The sequence below is a fragment of the Mauremys mutica genome, chromosome 6, assembly GCF_020497125.1.
Source record: "Mauremys mutica isolate MM-2020 ecotype Southern chromosome 6, ASM2049712v1, whole genome shotgun sequence".
Classification (NCBI taxonomy): domain Eukaryota; kingdom Metazoa; phylum Chordata; order Testudines; family Geoemydidae; genus Mauremys; species Mauremys mutica.
The window spans coordinates 125497920-125518317 of record NC_059077.1 but is presented as its reverse complement, the minus strand read 5'-3'; the positions used below and the strand labels follow the sequence as shown (position 1 = coordinate 125518317).

The 20398-nt window shown below is 41.8% G+C and overlaps 1 protein-coding gene across 1 annotated transcript in view; it reads right to left on the bottom strand.

The window, feature by feature from the left end:
• The window catches only part of DNAH6 (dynein axonemal heavy chain 6), a 207005-nt gene that overhangs the window by 64881 nt on the left and 121726 nt on the right, over positions 1 to 20398 (bottom strand). Inside the window, exons 48-57 of the mRNA XM_045021828.1 lie at positions 18552 to 18704; positions 17970 to 18110; positions 16761 to 17003; positions 15937 to 16104; positions 15020 to 15255; positions 12679 to 12940; positions 11775 to 11898; positions 10986 to 11182; positions 10344 to 10547; positions 8664 to 8789 (exon numbers count right to left, since the gene is read on the bottom strand). Of these exons, the coding sequence (XP_044877763.1) occupies positions 8664 to 8789; positions 10344 to 10547; positions 10986 to 11182; positions 11775 to 11898; positions 12679 to 12940; positions 15020 to 15255; positions 15937 to 16104; positions 16761 to 17003; positions 17970 to 18110; positions 18552 to 18704 (1854 nt within the window). The remainder of the gene's footprint in view (positions 1 to 8663; positions 8790 to 10343; positions 10548 to 10985; positions 11183 to 11774; positions 11899 to 12678; positions 12941 to 15019; positions 15256 to 15936; positions 16105 to 16760; positions 17004 to 17969; positions 18111 to 18551; positions 18705 to 20398) is intronic.

Below are 20398 nucleotides of genomic sequence, written 5' to 3'. Positions count from 1 at the left end.
TTTAAAAGGTAACAATTTTCCCATCCTTCATGCTAACACGTACACTGGCCCTTTACTCAGGGATGTGGCAAGTAATAAGATTCTCAGAGAGAGGGAAATAAAAAGATGAGTATAAAGATAAATAATCCATGCTCTGGTGCTAGGAAATGGAGGATTTTTGGGGGTGGGGAGAAATGCATTAAACACCTGAAGAGCTATCTTACAGTTTATGAAAGACAAAGGAGTTATACCCACGTTGTGGCTTTGTAAGTTTCTTTGGAGTTTACTATTGAGCTTTGCCCAAAACATGGCTGCTAGATATTCAATGATTTTAAGACCAGAAGGGATCACTGTGATCATCTAGTCACCCAATTATGCCTGCAACTAGCCCAATAAACTTCTGGTTGAACATGGAATAACATGGAATAGGAAAAAATATCTGGTTTAACAGAAGCTGTATATGCCTTCCTGACAAACCTTTAAACTATCTATCCAGAGACTATTTTGAGACCCTGGCTCGTACACATTGTGAATGAAAGGAAACAAACAGGTGATTTTCTGAGTGCTTTATCATACTTTAGAAGCAGCAAAGAATCCTGTGGCACCTTATAGACTAACAGACGTTTTGCAGCATGAGCTTTCGTGGGTGAATACCCACTTCTTCGGATGCAAGTAGTGGAAATTTCCAGGGGCAGGTTTATATATGCAAGCAAGAAGCAAGCTAGAGATAACGAGGTTAGTTCAATCAGGGAGGATGAGGCCCTGTTCTAGCAGTTGAGTGAAAACCAAGAGAGGAGAAACTGGTTCTGTAGTTGGCAAGCCATTCACAGTCTTTGTTTAATCCTGAGCTGATGGTGTCAAATTTGCAGATGAACTGGAGCTCAGCAGTTTCTCTTTGAAGTCTGGTCCTAAAGTTTTTTTGCTGCAGGATGGCCACCTTAAGATCTGCTATTGTGTGGCCAGGGAGGTTGAAGTGTTCTCCTACAGGTTTTTGTATATTGCCATTCCTAATATCTGATTTGTGTCCATTTATCCTTTTCCTTAGAGACTGTCCAGTTTGGCTGATGTACATAGCAGAGGGGCATTGCTGGCATATGATGGCATATATAACATTGGTGGACGTGCAGGCCCCCTGCTACATGGGGCCACAACCGTGGTACCCCTAACCCACCCAGCAATATCGTCAATCTATCCAACCACACCCTCAGCCCAGAAGAAACGTCTGTCCTATCTCGGGGACTCTCTTTCTGCCCTGCCACCCCCACCAACATGATACAGTTCTGCGGCGATCTGGAAGCCTACTTTCGCCGTCTCCGACTCAAAGAATACTTTCAGGACAACACTGAACAGCACACTGATACACAGTTACCCTCCCACCAACAGCACAAAAAGAAGAACTCCACAGGACTCCTCCTGAGGGTCGAAATGACAGTCTGGACCTATACATTGAATGCTTCCGCCGACGTGCACAGGCAGAAATTGTGGAAAAACAACATCGTTTGCCTCATAACCTAAGTCGTGCAGAACGCAATGCCATCCACAGCCTCAGAAACCATCCTGACATTATAATCAAAGAGGCTGATAAAGGAGGTGCTGTTGTCATCATGAACAGGTCTGACTACCAAAAGGAGGCCGCCAGACAACTCTCCAACACCAAATTCTACAGGCCACTTCCCTCAGATCCCACTGAGGAATACACTAAGAAACTGCACCATCTACTCAGGACACTCCCTACACCAACACCGGAACAAATCAACATACCCTTAGAGCCCCGACCAGGGCTATTCTATCTACTGCCCAAAATCCACAAACCTGGAAATCCTGGATGCCCCATCATCTCGGGCATTGGAACTCTCACTGAAGGACTGTCTGGATATGTGGACTCTCTACTCAGACCCTATGCCACCAGCACTCCCAGCTATCTCCGTGACACCACTGATTTCCTGAGGAAACTACAATGCATTGGTGACCTTCCAGAAAACACCATCCTGGCCACCATGGATGTAGAGGCTCTCTACACAAACATCCCACACGCTGATGGAATACAAGCTGTCAGAAACAGTATCCCTGATGATGCCACAGCACAACTGGTTGCTGAGCTCTGTGCCTTTATCCTCACACACAACTATTTCAAATTTGCTGACAATATATATCTCCAGATCAGTGGCACCGCTATGGGCACCCGCATGGCCCCACAATATGCCAATATTTTTATGGCTGACCTGGAACAACGCTTCCTCAGCTCCCGTCCACTCACGCCCCTTCTCTACCTACGCTACATTGATGACATCTTCATCATCTGGACCCATGGGAAGGAGACTCTGGAAAAATTCCACCACGATTTCAACAGCTTCCACCCCACCATCAACCTCAGCCTGGACCAATCTACACGGGAGGTCCACTTCCTAGACACTACGGTGCAAATAATTGATGGTCACATTAACACCACCCTATACCGAAAACCTACCAACCGCTATGCCTACCTTCATGCCTCCAGCTTCCATCCCGGGCACACCACAAGATCCATTGTCTACAGCCAAGCACTGAGGTACAACCGCATCTGCTCTAACCCCACAGACAGAGACCAACACCTACAAAATCTCCACCAAGCATTCTCAAAACTACAGTACCCGCACGAGGAAATAAGGAAACAGATCAACAGAGCCAGACGTGTACCCAGAAGCCTCCTACTGCAAGACAAACCCAAGAAAGAAACCAACAGGACTCCACTGGCCATCACATACAGTCCCCAGCTAAAACCCCTCCAGCGCATCATCAGGGATCTACAACCCATCCTGGACAATGATCCCACACTTTCACAGGCCTTGGGTGGCAGGCCAGTCCTCGCCCACAGACAACCTGCCAACCTGAAGCATATTCTCACCAGTAACTGCACACCGCACCATAGTAACTCTAACTCAGGAACCAATCCATGCAACAAACCTCGATGCCAACTCTGCCCGCATATCTACACCAGCGACACCATCACAGGACCTAACCAGATCAGCCACACCATCACCGGTTCATTCATCTGCACGTCCACCAATGTTATATATGCCATCATATGCCAGCAATGCCCCTCTGCTATGTACATCGGCCAAACTGGACAGTCTCTAAGGAACCTCCCTGGCCACACAATAGCAGATCTTAAGGTGGCCATCCTGCAGCAAAAAAACTTCAGGACCAGACTTCAAAGAGAAACTGCTGAGCTCCAGTTCATCTGCAAATTTGACACCATCAGCTCAGGATTAAACAAAGACTGTGAATGGCTTGCCAACTACAGAACCAGTTTCTCCGCTCTTGGTTTTCACTCAACTGCTAGAACAGGGCCTCATCCTCCCTGATTGAACTAACCTCGTTATCTCTAGCTTGCTACTTGCTTGCATATATAAACCTGCCCCTGGAAATTTCCACTACTTGCATCCGAAGAAGTGGGTATTCACCCACGAAAGCTCATGCTGCAAAACGTCTGTTAGTCTATAAGGTGCCACAGGATTCTTTGCTGCTTCTACAGAACCAGATTAACACGGCTACCCCTCTGACACTTATCATACTTTGTGTGTATGAGCTATTAAACACACATCCCGACTGTGCTAAAGCTTTTGTCTTGTGCTTTGGCCACAAACAGACAGAAGGTATAATGCTGATGGACATCTTTCTACAGAATGACAGAGGATATGAATTAAAATCTTCTCTTCGAAAATAGGGTGTTGCACTGAAAGTGTTGCCAGTTCAGAAATTCATCGTGCAGATGTTATGGGAAGAAATGGTTACTTATTTATATAGTAAATGGTGTTCTTCAAGATGTGTACGCTGTATTCATATTCCACTGTTGGTGTGCGCACATCCACTGCACATCCTCACACCATCAACTGAGGGCATAAAGGGAGGGGCTGCCTCAACCACAAACCAGTTCTTTTGTCACCTACAGAGCCCACTGTCAAAGATTGAGTAGCGGGGCTGGGGGTTGGGTCATAGAATATGTATACAGACCACACATCTGGAAGAACACCAGTTCCTGTGCAGGCAAGTAACTATTTCTACTTCTAATGATGAGCTGTATACATATATTTTATTGTTGATGACCTCTCCCCCACCCCCTCAACAAGCAGTGACCTTGCTGGAGGTGGGTACCAGGAGTTGTTGAACAGTGCAGCACAATTCTGCCATATTTTGCATTGTCTCTGAAAGCCTGTACAATTGTGTGCTGCTGAGTGAATGTGTGGATGGAAGACCAGGCTGCTGCCTTACAAATGTCCTGAGAGCGGCCATCACAGTGGACCAAGCTCTCATCAAATGACCCATTATTTTGACAGATAGAGTCTTTCCAATCACCTGATAACAAAAATGTGATACATGTGGAAATCCAATTAAAGATCGTTTGCTCTGAGATAGTTTCACCTTTGGTCCTTTCCTCTATATGCTACAAACAGTTTAGGAGACTTTCTGAAGTGTGCAGTTCTGTCAAGATAGAACGAAAGAACTCTGCTTACATCCAACTAATGCAGCTTTTGCTCTGCTTTATATGCTCTGCATGTGGCTTAGGGAAAACAAAAGCAATGTGAATAGATTTAATTGAAATTCTGGAACCACCTTTGGTAAAAACTTAGGGTGAGATTTCATAGAAACTTTATCCTTATGAAAGATGGTATAATAAGGTAGTTTGGCTAACAGTGCTTAACAGCTCTCCTGGCTGATGTTATTGCCACTGTGAAGGCCACTTTCACAGAAGGATGAAATAGAGATCAAGTGGCCAGTGTCCTTCAGACATCCAGCAAATGCAGTCTCCTCTCTTCATCTGAGAGGCATGTGGTTTTAGAAAAAATACCAATAAGTGGATGGTTTGACTCTTATGAAACTCGGTTCCACCATGCATGTTTTCAGCTAGCTGACTTGTCTAACTAATGTTACAATGATTAGAAAGGCCACTTTCATAGTCAGATGGACCACAGAGCATGTGGCTCGAGATTCAAAGGGAGGTCTGCTGAGAGATGAAAAAACAAAATTGAAGTCCCACTGGGGTGCGAACTTCACCAGTGGTGGAAAGGGTCAAAGAAGGCCCTTCAAAAATCTAGTTTGACAGGGTGAATGAAGATCATGTGGTTATCAACAGGAGGATGAAAAGCACCGATTGCTGATAAATGAACCTGAAGAGAACTAAATGAGATATCCAAAGACTTACAGGTAAATATTCCAGGATAGCAGGGAACCCAGCAGATTCTGGAGATAATGTATTGTTGAGTCCAAGAGGAGAAACACCTTCTTTTAAGCTGAATAACACATCCTAGTAGAGTCTTTCCTACTTTGATCTGGAACACAAGCGCTCTTACATCCAGCGACCATCCAAATACCAGGTTGCAGTGGTTCCTGATTGGGGTGCTTGAAAGTGCCCTGGTGTTGTGTTAGAAGGTCCAGAAATGGGCAGACGTTTATGGGCAGCTGAGCTGAGAGCTTCAGTAGATCTGTAAACCATAACTGTCTTGGCCACTCAGGCACAATGAGGATGACTTGAGCTCTGTCTTAATGGATTTTCCATGGGGCTTGTAGTATTAATGGAATGGGAGGGAAGGCATACCACCTCAGGTAATCCTTCTGTGATAGCTGGAGTGTATCTCCCTTTGAGCCCTTGCCTAGGCAGTGTAGAGGAAGTTTCTTGTTCACATGTGAGGCAAAAAAGTCCCAGGACAGCATTGCCCATTGGGTGAAGACCTTGTTGAGAACTAAATTGTGAATCTCCCATTTGTGGTCCATGGAAAAATATCTGCTGAGACTGTCCACTAGGGAGTTCTGAACCCCTAGTAAACATGCTGCTGAAAGGGTTATGTGATGGTGGTTTCACCGATTCCAGATGTTAACTGACGCTATACAAAAAGGAAGGGATCTCATTCCCCACTACTTGTTTATATATAAGACAGTTGTTATGTTGTCCTTATTGTTATGTTGACATTATTTGAACATGTCAGGATTGGATGAGTGGAAGGAATGCATTACAGACTTGATGGACTGTCCTGAGATCTAGTAAATTGATATGCATTCTGGACTCTCGAAGGGTCCAGATGCCTTGTGCTATATGACTACCTGTATGAACTCCGACTCAGACCATGCAGTGATAAGAAAGAACTGGAGACGTGTTGGTCTGCACCATCCCTTACACACTATGTTCAGAGCATGAGGACAGTTACGGCACATGTGTGGACCAACGGACACTGCTTACTAAAAAATTACAAACTCAGGTGCATGGGGCACACACGTATCCATGCACTTGGGGACCATCACTTGAATAAGTGTGTTTCTGACATCTCCTGGATGTCTAACCATCAGGTCAAGCTCAACATGGCGAAAACAGAGTTCTGAATCTTTCTCCAAATGCTCACTGCCTTATCTCCTTTTTTTGTGAACTGTGGGCAACACCATCCTGCCTGTCACTCAGGCCCATTACCTGGCTGCCATCTTCAAGTTGGTCCTCTCTCTAGGTCTGCACATACAGGTTATATCTCAATCTTTCAGATTCTTTCTGCATAACATCTCTAAGATATGGCCTTTCCTATCCATCCATACAGCTAAGACCCTCATCCAGGCTCTCATCATCTCACATCTTGAATACTGCAACATCCTTTTCTTTGGCCTTGACAAATGCAATCTTGTCCTGCTCATATCTATTCAGAAGGATGCTGCAAAGATCATTTTTCTAGCATGTCACTTTGACTATGTCACCCCACTCTTTGTTTTCCTCCACTGGCTTCTCTTTCTCTATTGCATCAAACACAAACTGTTTGTCTTCACTTTTGAGGGCCTCTACAGCCTATCCCCCCAACTTATCACTCATTCTCTATCAAGATGTCGACTCTCACCTCCAATTACCTCACGTTACCAGCCTCCATTGCCCACTTGTTAAATTCTAAAAAAAGCACCTTCATGCTTTCTCTCATGATGCCTTGGGAGGAGCTCCCCTTAAATATCCATAGAGCTACCTCATTTATCCTCCTCCAAATTTCTCCTTAAAACCCTCAAAGATTCAAATTTCCATAGGAAATAACTTAAAAATTTTGCATTTAGCCTAATAAACAACAGACTTGTACTACGTATGTATTCCTCAAGCCTGGCTCAGCTACACCAACCACAGGACCCTAGAGGAGGGAGTTGTGAGAAACGGTAGCTTTACATCACCTCTGGGAGTCACATGATCCCAGGAACTACCATGCTCACCCCCAACATATATTAAATCAACCTCAGGAATTCCCCTCTGCCAGGGGAATCCCCATTTGGCCACTTAGAATCATAGGACTGGAAGGGACCTTGAGAGGTCATCTAGTCCAGTCCCCTGCCTCATGGCAGGACTAAGTATTATCTATCTAGACCATCCCTGACAGGGGTTTGTCTAACCTGCTCTTAAAAATCTCCAATGATGGAGATTCCACAACCTCCCTAGGCAATTTATTCCAGTGCTTAAACACTCTGAAAGTTAGGAAGTTTTTCATAATGTCCAAACTAAACCTCCCTTGCTGCAATTTAAGCCCACTGCTTCTTGTCCTATCACCAGAGGTTAAGAAAAACAATTTTTCTCCCTCCTCCTTGTAACAACCTTTTATATATTTAAAAACTGTTATGTCCCCTCTCAGTCTTCTCTTTTCCAGACTAAACAAACCCAATTTTTTCAATCTTCCCTCATAGGTCATGTTTTCTAGACCTTTAATCATTTTCATCGCTCTTCTCTGGACTTTCTCCAATTTCTCCACATCCTTCCTGAAATGTGGCGCCCAGAACTGGACACAATACTCCAGTTGAGGCCTAATCATTGCGGAGTAGAGCGGAAGAATTATTTCTCGTGTCTTGCTTAGAACACTTCTGCTAATACATCCCAGAATGATGTTTGCTTTTTTTAGCAATAGCGTTACACTGTTGACTCATATTTAGCTTGTGGTCCACTATGACACCCAGATCCCTTTCTGCCGTACTCCTTCCTAGGCAGTCATTGCCCATTTAGTATGTGTACAACTGACTATTCCTTCCTAAGTGGAGCACTTTGCATTTGTCCTTATTGAATTTCATCCTATTTACTTCAGACCATTTCTCTTAGGCCAAATTTAAGACTGCTTTGCACTCCAAGAGCACAGTAGGACAGAGAATCTGGCCCTCTCTTCCAGGGCTAACAAATAACATCGATGTGATGTTTGTACACCAAGCCATTTAGAGATTTGAAATTACAAAAAGCGTTAGTAGATTTTTCAGAAAGTAAGAACACTTTTTTCAATGTTTCAAAAACAAATTGTCTGATTAAAAAATCTCCTCTGGCAGCATATCACCCACATTAAAATTCAAATGAGAGGCAGGTTTCTCAAGAAAAAAACAAAGCAAAAACCTGTGACTCTATAATGTATATTTTAGATTATCGTCTTATACAATGAATTTCTCCTGGAGTTTTTTGTGAATTACAGAGACCTTTTGTTTTGCTTTTTGAATGACCATATTTACTTAACAGTTATTTTTAGCTAACATTTCTCTGGAAAAAATAATATAGCTAAAATGTAGAAAATGTTATGCAGTGGTTCTGGGATTTTGTGGCCAGAAAAAACTGAAGTTCATAAATGAACATTTTGATTACGATGTTCCTACTAATTCCAACATATTAAAAGAGAGAGAAATACAATGATAATAATTTAAGTTTATGGATAAAAGATACATACCTCTTCTAGAAGAACAGGTAAACCCAATCTAATAGCGTTCTCAAGAGTACGCAGGAAACCAGCATCTGTAAGTTTAATTATCTTTAAACCAGATTTCATTTCTTTGTTTCTTATCCACCGATTTGCCTATGTAGGAAACAAGAGAGTAATCACTAAGGTTGGCTAAGTGTCACATTTGACCAGAAGGTTAATTAGCATGTTTGCCTCGATATTCAGAAGTGCAATTCTTAAGACCACTGCTTTGCTTGGGAAAAGTAAATTAATTGCACTAACTCTTTACTCCTGAGAAGCATCACCAGAAAATAAGGTTTTTGCTTGTATCTGTAATATCTAAGGCTTTTACACTGCATGGTGTGATATTCAACTGTGCTGGTACTGCTAGTATTTTATTGGCCTTTATAGGTCCAGACTGTGCCATTCAAGGCATAGAATCATTTTGGGGAGTAGTGTGAGGCAGTACCACACCAAGCGAAGCTCTATGAGGGACCGTATATCAGAGGGCCAGCTTCCAGTGGAATTATACGCACTGCGTGGTAGATTACTCTTCCTGGTGCACTGAAGGCTGATGTGGAGAGGCGAGATTGGCCTCCCATTCATCTCCTTTAGGATGAGTTGTGCACTAGGAAGGAGCAATCCCTGTGCTCACCTGACCCACCCATACGACCTGGCCCATTCAGTCAGCAGCCCCTCTCCTCCAACAAGGACACAGGGCCATGAAGAGAGACCTGTATAATGTCTAGGGAAGAGGAAAGGGTGGTGCTGCAGGGTTGAGTGAAGAAAGAAGGAATATCCACACAGACACGATTGGACCCTAAAATAATTAATAGTAGATTTATACTTGTAATGTTTTAAATGTAAAAATTAAATTGAAAAAGGTTTTTCATTCTAAATTCTTTCATTGTGCTCACCTACTGCTTCCAGTAATCACAATTTAGGGGAAAGGAGTGAACAATGCATGGAACTGTCCTAACAAAACTGGCTGTGGTTCAATGGTCGCTTAGCACTAGGTCAATTAAGGGGATTCAGAAAACCACCAAAATATGTGGTGAAAGTTATGGCATAAAATAAACACCAGTTGTGAGGCAGGTATATGCAGGGTTTTTTTTCCCTCCTTTTTAGGTTAAATAATAATAAATCTTCACAGTCTTTCATTTTATGAAACTCCTTTCATAGCTTTGACCATCTTTGACACTCATCCCTGGGCCTTTAATGAAAATTGGACACAATCCTGTTTTTCCTCTGTTGGCAATACAGTTTATAGTTTTCGTATTGTGGAAGGGTTTTAATATCACACATTTTGCACAATCATTTTCATGTTATTTATAGTTAGTAACCTCTTGATAAAGATTCATAGTACTCTATTAATTATTTTAAACCTATTCCAATTTTGATTGGAATGAGAATGTTAAATTACAGTCCATGCAATACCTGAAACACTACCGTGTTTTTTATTTTTAATCACAGATCTCATATTGAAAATGTATGGGCCAGATGCTCAGCTGGCGTTGGTCACTATAGCTCTACTGAAGTATGTTGATTTGCATGAGCGGAGGATCTGGCCCCAACCCAACAAAGAAAAAGGTGTCAGTGTTAGAACTGTCCGGTACAAAAAAAAAATTACGGAGGAGCTGAATTTTTGGAAAGGGAGCTGGATCAGTACAGTTAACAATCAGCGCTCACCTGATCCTGGGGGTCAATCATCAGTGGCCAGCGTCGCCCTCGAGTCACAAGAATCCCATTCTCAGTAGACACATAGTCACGTGGTAACCCATCCGTGTTCCACTGGCGAATTTCATAGGGATCTCCCAAAATGTTTATAAGACTGAAGTCCGGACTGATAGGAATCTCTAGATTCTGACATTTCTTGATCCAGCAATCTATCAGCTGAGATAGAGAGAGATTAGTTGTAAAAAGAGATTCATAGGAGATTATATGACTTCATGGGAATTGTAACAATAACCTGTTGGACACTAGTTGGTAGTAATTAAAAAGTTATCATCATTGGATGGCTGCTTGATTGTTTAGGAGGCGAGAAGTGAGTGTCTTTAGTTCATTTCAGAATAGACAGGGGTCCCTGTCTTGTACTAACAATAATCCTACACCTTTCACAATTGTCACTAATAGCTGAATATGTATTTAAACTGAACTCCAGACAGAAAGGCTGAGGACCATTAATGCAGTTGTGGGGGATGCTTAGACTGACACCGTCCATATTGTACCTGTTCAGAGGCTAGAGCAATTCTACAGTGATGCCAGTTTGGTACCTTTCACAAGCACCACATTATGGAGGGAAAAAAGAAAAGGGAGATTATTTTTACTTACCAGTTGCCTATAAAGTGCTGTAAAAGCCCCATAATAGGCAACACAAGCAGCTGCTATGAACACATTCCCTATGATGTTTGAAATCTCGTCTTCAAAGTTCCTGATGCTCTCTTCCCACCGGACTTGTTCATCTCCTAATGCAGCTGTAAGCTTTCCAGCTCTAGTGAGGCGAGCCTGGGTAAGTGCCATGGTCCTTGCTAAACAGTTATAAAACGATTGGACTGTGATTAGTATTAAAAAGTCAATTTTTCCTAATAATCTTTTCCCTTGCTTTCTATTTTAGCCTCCCTCTGCCCATACCCTTTCTTCCAGCCTTAACTTCTATAGTGGCTTCCTGGCAAAATTCTCTTTGGCCTATTGATTGGGTACTTCAGGACAGACTATGGTCCATGAACCCATATCTTGACCTTGCCAAACGCCCAGCACACCCTCTGCTGTGATATTATCATCACCTGCTACAGGACTCAGGTTGCTCCAGTTGAAGCTGCCTGAAGGAACAGTCACAAGCCTAACTGTTGGCAGCAGATGTAGTGTCTCCTTACCACAGTACTGTGTGACCAGAGACGCACTGGGGAGACAGAGTGCTAGTAAATCATGTGTTTGACCCTTTCAGTGGAGTCCTACTGATGTGCATATTAATTTCCATACCACTGTGTTTATATTGTGTATAGTATGAGACTGTCTGGGTCAGGGCTAGCTAGTTTCCCCTGGTCCAGCTAGCTGTATAGTGAAGGCATGAAAGTGAAAGACTAACTTAACTGTTTAACGACTTCAAGAGAAATCACTTACCAAGGCTCTCTTTTTCTTCAAGGCTTCTTTCATACTGGTCTTGTAATGCCTGTATCTGATCCTCCACCTGTTTTAATTTCTTTTGCTTGTCGCGAAGGGTAGCCATAGTAGCATCAAGCTCAGCCTAAGAACATAAGGACACATTTAGGTGAAGGCTTTCAAACCTGGTGGCCTGATTTTTAGAAGAGCTGAAGTCAATGGCAGTGACAGATACAGGGGACTGGTGAAAATCAGGTCACTTATTCAGGTGTCTACATATGAATAAGGAGTCTTTTTGAAAGATGTGGCTTTAAACCAGAACATTTCTGTCCTATTAATAAAATGGCATTTTCATAAGGAGTGCCGCCACCATTTTTCTAGGGAGTAGGATATGAAACTGTCACACCCTTTAGTCTCTGCTGTAACCAGGTTGGCTGGACATTGGCACAGGACCAATGGCTGGGGAAAGTCTCCCTTGGGCCACAGCTCTTTGAAAATCTATCCCCTGATGACTTGTGTTTAGTCAGTCTTGGAAGAACAAGGCGACAATGTGATGTACAATACCTGATTGCCCCATGTGCCTCATAAATGCTTAATTCAGCATTTACAGACAGTAGGGAGAGGATACGTCACCCTTGGAACTGGAAGTAGCTTCTGTAGCAGGGCAAGACAGCAGCCCAGGAGGCTACTTTCTGCTGGATTTGGCCCAAAGAGTTCAAAGAAGAGTTTTGGATGAAAAAAATTCTATTATTTAAATCAGAAGCTCCTTGGAGCAGGAACTGAATTTTGGTCTGTGTACAAGGCCCAGCACAGTGTATTCTGATCCATGACTGGGACTTCTAGGCATTACCACAGTAAAAAAAAATTAATAATATCAAAGTTATCATTCTAACAAATAAAAGACTTTAGAGACATAAACACGCACCTGTGCAGCATTTAACTTTTGCCTCTTTGGCTCAACTTCTTTGACGACTCTAGAGTATAAATCCATGGCTCTCACCCACATGCACATTGACCTACAGGCCCTGGACACCTTCTCTACTTTTTCAGGCACAAAATCTGGGTTATTTATATATTTCTGAAGCTTTAACAATATTTGAGGCTTTATATTTTCTTTATCGTATTCTAAAAGTTTTTTGAGGAAATTGGAATCTCCAAGGAGCTGTTTTGCTGCTGCCCAGTCAGGCCTGAAAGAAAATAACAGTAACAATTTGAGACAGACATGCCCTGAGAACATGATCTTAAATAAATTTGCACTTTTCAGACCACTTCCTCTTGCTTTGTACGGTTTGCTTGACCACAACCAGTGCTTGATAAAAACATAGCAACAGCATTTACATTTCGATATAACAGGTAATTAACATAAAAGTGCTATAGACTAGATCTCCTCTGCAGGACACATGTAAGCAAAGGGTTAGGCCTCCGAATGAAGGCTAAGAAGTGCTATTACAAGAAGACTGTAGCTCTGCTGCTCCAAATTGGCACTTAGACTTGAGAGACTAATGCTTTGTGAAAGTGTGAACTGAACTACAGGTAGCACCTCTGTGGATTTCAAATAACCTATAGACAAAGGCAGGCTGCCAAACCTGCTACTTTTCTAGTAGAATGGGCCCTATGGGCTTTCTGACTCTGAAATTCCAGCCAAGTCACAACAGGTATGAATCTGTACTTTAATCTCCTGAGACAATCTTTTAACCAAAGAGTTGGGCCTTTGTTTCTCTCTCCAACAACCATGTGAATTTCCTATATGGTTTAGTCCTGTCAAGGTAATAAACTCTTTTCACATTGAAACCATGGAATCTAGTCTTCCCTGGTACACAAGCTTGTAAAAAAACTGGATTGGCTCACATGAAAATCCAAAGTCACCTTAGTCAAAAATTTTGGATGTGGTACTTATGGAGAATCCACCACCAACTTGAAGTTCAGAGAATCAGATCCTCAGCTGCTGAGAATCAATGTAGCTTCTCTGAGGTCACTGGAGCTATGCCAATTTACACCAACTGAAGATCTGGCCAAGAGACTTTTGCACTGACATGATATCTGTTAGGAAACACTCATCAGCAAAAGATGATAAGAAGACCAGTCTCTTAATGGTTAAAAAAAGCAGCTTCCAAGAGCTCAGTAAGAAATTCTCAAAGTAGAAGTGAGAAGAGGCTTACTAAAAAGTAACTCAATCTCAAATTAAATAATACATTTGGTTCATTTAAAGAAAAACTACTTTATTTATAGTCAAGATTTAAAAATCCATATAGTTAGGAGTAAATAACTCAGTGGAACTTATGCTTTAAGTAAAAAATACTCCAATATTCTGTAAAAAGGGAGAATTTGACCTGTGGAATGTTCAGTTTTTGAAATGTGGATTGTTTACCGTGTCAGATATTTTAGCATCATTATCTAAAATATGGCTTTTCATTGTTTTGTTTTGTTTTGTTATATCTTATTGATGTAATAAATCTCTACATCCTCTTTGGACGTTAATTGCTTTATTGCTTGAGGCATACAACTTAATGCTTCAGGAAACTAGAATTTGACCCAAGCACATCAAAGCTGACAAGTTTTATCCTTAGGGATTTTGGAAACTCTTATAAAATAATTGCTTGTATCAAAGACACAAATTATGTCATGCACAATTAAATGTAACCCTATAATTTAGTCTTCCTTTCTTCTCCTCATTTAGAACTGGTTTCAAAGAATATATGTGGTCTGTTACTATAAATTAGTGATGGACCCAAGACACAAAATTTGGAACTGGTTCTGAAACTTTGAAAAAGTTCAAGAAGTTTGACATGCGGTTTTAGTCCAGCCCACTACAGAGAATGAGACCAGTTATGAACTATAGATGCCAATCTAGATCTGAAGTTCCCCAAAGTTCAGGGGTGTTTTGACTCAGGGTTCTGGTTCAGGCCAATCTTTTTCATAAATATAATCACCATATCATGGTGGATGATGATACCATTTTTCTGAGAAAAGTGTAGAAGGTGTTTTGCGTGAGAGACCCACAAAGCAAAGCTAAGCAGTTGTGACTACAGCTGTCAAAGAGACAATGCTCTGATCCAACCAAAGATATTCTCCACATTAGTGTACTCTTCCTATTAAAATGTGAATTTACTGTAGAAGTAGGTACCATTATACAAAACATTTCACTAAGGGAGAGTTGGGAGGAGAAGGGTGGGAAGAAAAATCAAAGAAAAAACAAAGAAAAAGATTAACAAATAATGGATTAAAATAAATTAAAACAAAATACTATATAGCTCTGAATGGCTTACTTTGCATTTAAAAGAATGGAGATAGCTTCCATTACAGTCATGACAAGATCTGGCGGCTTAGTAAAAACTCTAATTTCAGATATATCTGCTTTATCCAAAGAGTCAAGAGCTTTGTTTGCAGCCTCTAAAGCTGGGAGAGCTTCATCCAGATCCCGTTGAGCATCATCAGCAATTGCCTGAGTCTCTTCTGCTTTCACTTTTGCAATAGCTTCATCTTCTTGAACAACACGGCGAACCTCAAAATTAAATGTGCAGTGAAATATTTTCAAAATGCAACAAAGATTTAAATGGCTCAACTTGTTCTGTCTTGTTTCTTTAATGGGTTTGCTTAACACTCACTTCTGCATTTTTGGTTTTATACATAAAGTATGCAAAACAGAATTATAGAGGAGCGTCACCAGTCCTGACACACACAGAAAGTTATTAATTGGTGAAAGATACTAAAATCTCACTATTTTTGAGGAGCAAAGGCCAAGGATCTGCAAGGACAGACCAAATCCTATAGGCCTCAGGCTCTGGCCTACCGCTGGCTGCATTGCTACTGACCTTACCTCAGCAGCTATAACCCCTGAGATGTGTGTCACGCAGTGCACAAGCGATGTTAAGGCTTCTTGGAGTGGCATTAACTAACATGGAAAATGTCTGCATAAACTCTGCCGCATCCACAGAAGAAACGTTTGTACTGGTAGAAGCTACGCTATAGAAAAGCAGGACACAGTCTAACTGCCTTTCCCTTTCTGCAATCCCTGTCAAGGCTCAGTTCTGCACTTTTAGGCCCTTGTGCTCCCCAGTATGTCACATAAAAGAGGATAGCATAGAGCCCATAATTATTAATCTTTAAACCCATTACTGTATCTATGAATTATTGAGCAGTAACACATGCTATCTCATAAATATTACAAGGTAACTCTTTGTACCTGATCAGCATTTTCTTGATCCACTGCTAATTTTTCCATCAAAGCCTCAACATCCACTGATTTCTCTACAAGGACTGGCTCTAAAGCTGAGAGATCTAATTTCATTTTATCTACAAGCACGTTCGTCTCTAATAGTTTGGATAAGCCATTCTTCACTCGATCCCGAGCCTGCAGCCAATAAAAACATTTCATATAGCTAAATACTTTTCCCAAACACGGTACTTCCAAAAAGTTCTAACATGATAAAAATATAAACAACACAATGTAATGTAAGTTTTATATCAGATGTAAATTATGTTATAAATAATTTGTATAATAAATTTATTTTAAGGGTGGCTATAATAAAAATGTTATGTTAGTATGGATGTAACAATATTTATACAGATATAAAAGAAAAACCATCTAAATTGGCAAACATGATCATGCTTATCAAACAGAAGCTGCCAGACGTTTAGGCTCAACATTGATTTTTGTTAAATAAAACATTTTAAAAACATGAATATTATTGCAATCTGTTGATGCAATGTTTAAAAATCAATAAAAATGTTTGTTTGTTTTTCTTTGGTTTTGATTTAATCATTGTGCTGCAACGTTTGTATCCCAAGTGTCTTGTCCTAGGACAAGTGATGGGGAAGTGAAATGACTCATATTTTTTCATTTTCCACGTGAATGAAGTGCAAAATGGTAACAAAAAGCACCAATAGTAGAAAGTAAACTAGACTTCTGCACTATGAAGGAAAAGTAATACAAAAATCTGAGGGGAAGTAAGACACATTTATCAGATGCAATAAGCAGAGATTTTTGCTTAATAAAATTAAACCTACTGAAACCAACTGCTTCCTTTTTTCCCCCAGCATGGTCAAGTAGAGATTGATTAATTCTAAATACGAAGTGGGTGTTGTGTAATATCGTCGCCGCAGCTCAGCATAATATCGATCTGCCATTTCAGTCACACTCATATGAATATCTACACACATTACTGAAACTTTCTCTTTCAACTCGTCACTTCCAAGATCAACATTCAGGAAAAATGTCCTTGATACAGAAAGAAGTGCTTCTCTGGGCCACTGCAAAAGGGAAACAGATTATCTGAGTAACAGTCATTCACTTCATCACAGTCAAAGCCAACATTTGTGGCGAAAAGGGTAAATTCTCAATACAAACTATATGTTTTCTCTAGATCATTGCAGAAAGAGTACATTATATTAAAAAAACCTTATCAAATGGCCCTATGAATTCCACAAGCCCAGTGATATTGAAACTGGCCAGCCTTTGATGAGATTTTTCTGGATAAGACTTGGTGGGCTGGGGTGGATTTAATGGTTCCTACAAGCCATGTAGACGTTGAACGTCATCTCATGACAAAACAAAGGTCTGCAAGGTGACAGAAATCATGGCAGTGATCCTCTTGTGTGTTTCCTCAGAAGGTCATCTAGACCTTCAGCTTGCTCTGTTTGGCTTGCTGCACCAGGACTGAGGACAGGGGACCAAACCAAGATCAGCATCTTGTCTCTTTTAGAGACCAAAGCCCTGGAAATCTGAGTCCCCTACAGGACAGTAAAGAGTGTGTGTGTGTGGGGGGGGGGAAGATGGGGCAGACTGTTGGCTTCTGCTCCCATATCCGCTTTTAAAGCAAGGACTGCAATGGATAAAGCAGAATTGCTGAACTGCTTTGTCTGCATCACCGGAGGCAGAGAATCTGGTCAACGAATGAAAGGATGTCAATCCTTGGAGCCCTGTGGACAAGTCTGAGCTGCCTGTGGTTTTGTCAAATGTCTCAGACTGAAGGAGAAGCCAGGATCCAATATATCATCATCAACCGAGTAGAAACCACAATCAGTTATTCGAGATATTCTAGTTAATGAGAATCTGGGAATTAACTGTCATTGAAAATTAACACATAGGTCACATAATCCTAGATGACATTCAGGAGGCTAGACTTTTACTTGATTTTTTATAAGATAGCATATATAATAGCAGTGTTTATTACTGAGACATCTCAAAGTTATTACTCTGTGGATCTTAGTACGAACCTGCACAAACCAGTCAATAGTACAGCAATTCACAAGGGATGGAAACATCCGACATCGCGCTCGGAAAGCTTCACCTACAGGACTCATACAGAGAACGATATGCAGTTTCTGACGAACTCGGTTAATGAAATATTGAAATACCTGTTTTAAAAGAACACAGCATACAGGAAAAATAAAGGAGATGACAACGAGGTTGTTTGCTCAAAGGAAATCTAGTACAGGGAACAACCCTGCTTTGGCTGAATGATCTAACAGGCCGTTTCCATCTCTAACCTCTATAGCTAGTCTCAGAAATTGTCTATGAACAGCTGAACTCTTCTCTCCCAGGGTGGAATATACATATTTTGTCCACACATGACAGAACAGAAGTACTTATTAAAAGTCCTGGAAATTGATCTTCCTGAGCATAAAAAAATGTAATGTTCTCCTCTTTTCATATTAGATACGTTAGATAAATAAGAGACAGATAAAAGGCATGTGTTAGAATGTCTATACTTAATTCTTTGAAAACAAGAATTTTAGTAACATCTATTTACAATGTTATCGGATACAATAAACTAATATTTGCAATACTTCTCCTACCTCATCTCTGCTCCCCTCTGGTATTCCTGCCTCTTTAGCTTTGGGTCTCGTAGGTGCCAGAACCTGTTCCAATTCATCTTTTTCAAATAAATTAGGTACTTCCCCAGAATTGAGAATATTGTTTATGTCTTCTAAGAACTCCTCTACAACAATCTATAGATAAGATTTTATAAATATTAGATGTCAAATGAATTAATGTGTGTGTCTTCTGTAAGTGTAAATATGGAGAAAACAATCAGGAAAATAAAAATAACAGTGCTAAATTCATAAGCTATAAAAATTGTAAGAAAATCTTTGTTTTTAACTGAAAAATGTATTTGAAAATCCTTATCTGTTAAATATTTGAAACAGATACCATCAAAATATTAACTAGGAAAACAAAACAGGTCTTCCCCATTTGTTTTCTCCCCTATGTCCAGAAGTTTTGACAAATGTGTGGCCTCTAATCTGATTCACACACACTGTTCAGTGTGATCACTGATTGAGGTCTTTCAAAGTTATTGATATTATCTGTAGAATATGTTATTTGGTCAAGTTTATTGTGCTCATAGTCACGTGACTATTTTGATATTAGTCAGTTTTACATTAACTCTTCAAACTGAGGGCCAATACTTTTATCCACCAACCAACCATCAGAAGAAGCTGCTTCTGAACAGGTGAATAGCCTTTTTCTCACTCTGTACCTCACAAGACGGCCCTCCCTGTTGTGCAGATAATCAGTGCTCCCACTTATATGATCATTCTTCTCACCCACAGCCTGATCTCCTGCCATGGCCCACCTCCCATACAGGTGGAAGCTGCTTGGTCCCCACTCCGTTCTGTGTCCCTTGTTCCCGGGACCCCCTTGCCTTCCCTCAGGCTGCATGTGCAGGGGCACCCGGGCTCTGTGCATTGTGAGGCCAGCGAGTGGGAGTCAGCCCCAAAACTTCTCTGCAACGAGAAGCAGCCGGAGCCAGAGCCAGAGCCAGAGCCATAGGAGGAATTAACTGAAGTAACAGCATGCAGACTGCAGCTGCGGGGGGCAGGGGGGGGAGCGGGGGAGGTAGGGCCTGGGAGCAAGAGCCAGAGATCAGAGTGGGGGACAAGCAGCTGCCCTGCAGAGAGGAGTAATGGCAGTGGTCCCGGCTCAGCACAGCTGGGGGAGGAATGACCCCTGGCATCCCAGTGGCCAAGAGCCACCTCCCATCTGGCAAATTTACTCCCTGCTCTGGGCAAGCTCCACACAGCCCTGAGGAGGAGAAGCTGGAGCAACTGTGGGACGAGCAGGAAGGAGGAGCATGTTCGGCCAGGCATTAATGGTGCTTCTGGCTGCTGTGCTGGTTGCCTGCAGTGCTGCTCGTCTGGGAGCAAGAACTCTGGGATACATCCAGAGGACTTCTGGGACCCAAATCAAGCTGAGGCCACATACACACAGGAAAGCAACAGGGCTCGGACCCTAGGTCCCAGCTTAACATGGGCTCAGAACCTCCAGCCCTGCAGGGTCCTGGGACCCTAGGTCCAAGCCCTAGGTTAGCACAATTGGTGTGTGGACACAAGGCGCGTTAGGCTTGAGCCTGGTCTCAAGCTCGTGCTTGACATACCCATAAGGACCTCAGTCTATTTAGCTTAGAGAAGAGAAGGTGAAATGGTAACTTGATCATGGGCTAGGAGGGCCGACACAGGAAGAAAACAGTTGATGGTTCAGGGCTCTATAATCTAGCAGACAATGACATAATAACTTTAAACGTCTAGAATAGGGATGGGCAAACTATGGCCCGTGGGCCGGATCCGGCCCTTCAGGGCTTTGGATCCGGCCCGCGGGATTACCCCTGGTGGTGCTGCGGGCCCGGCGCTGCTCTCAGAAGCAG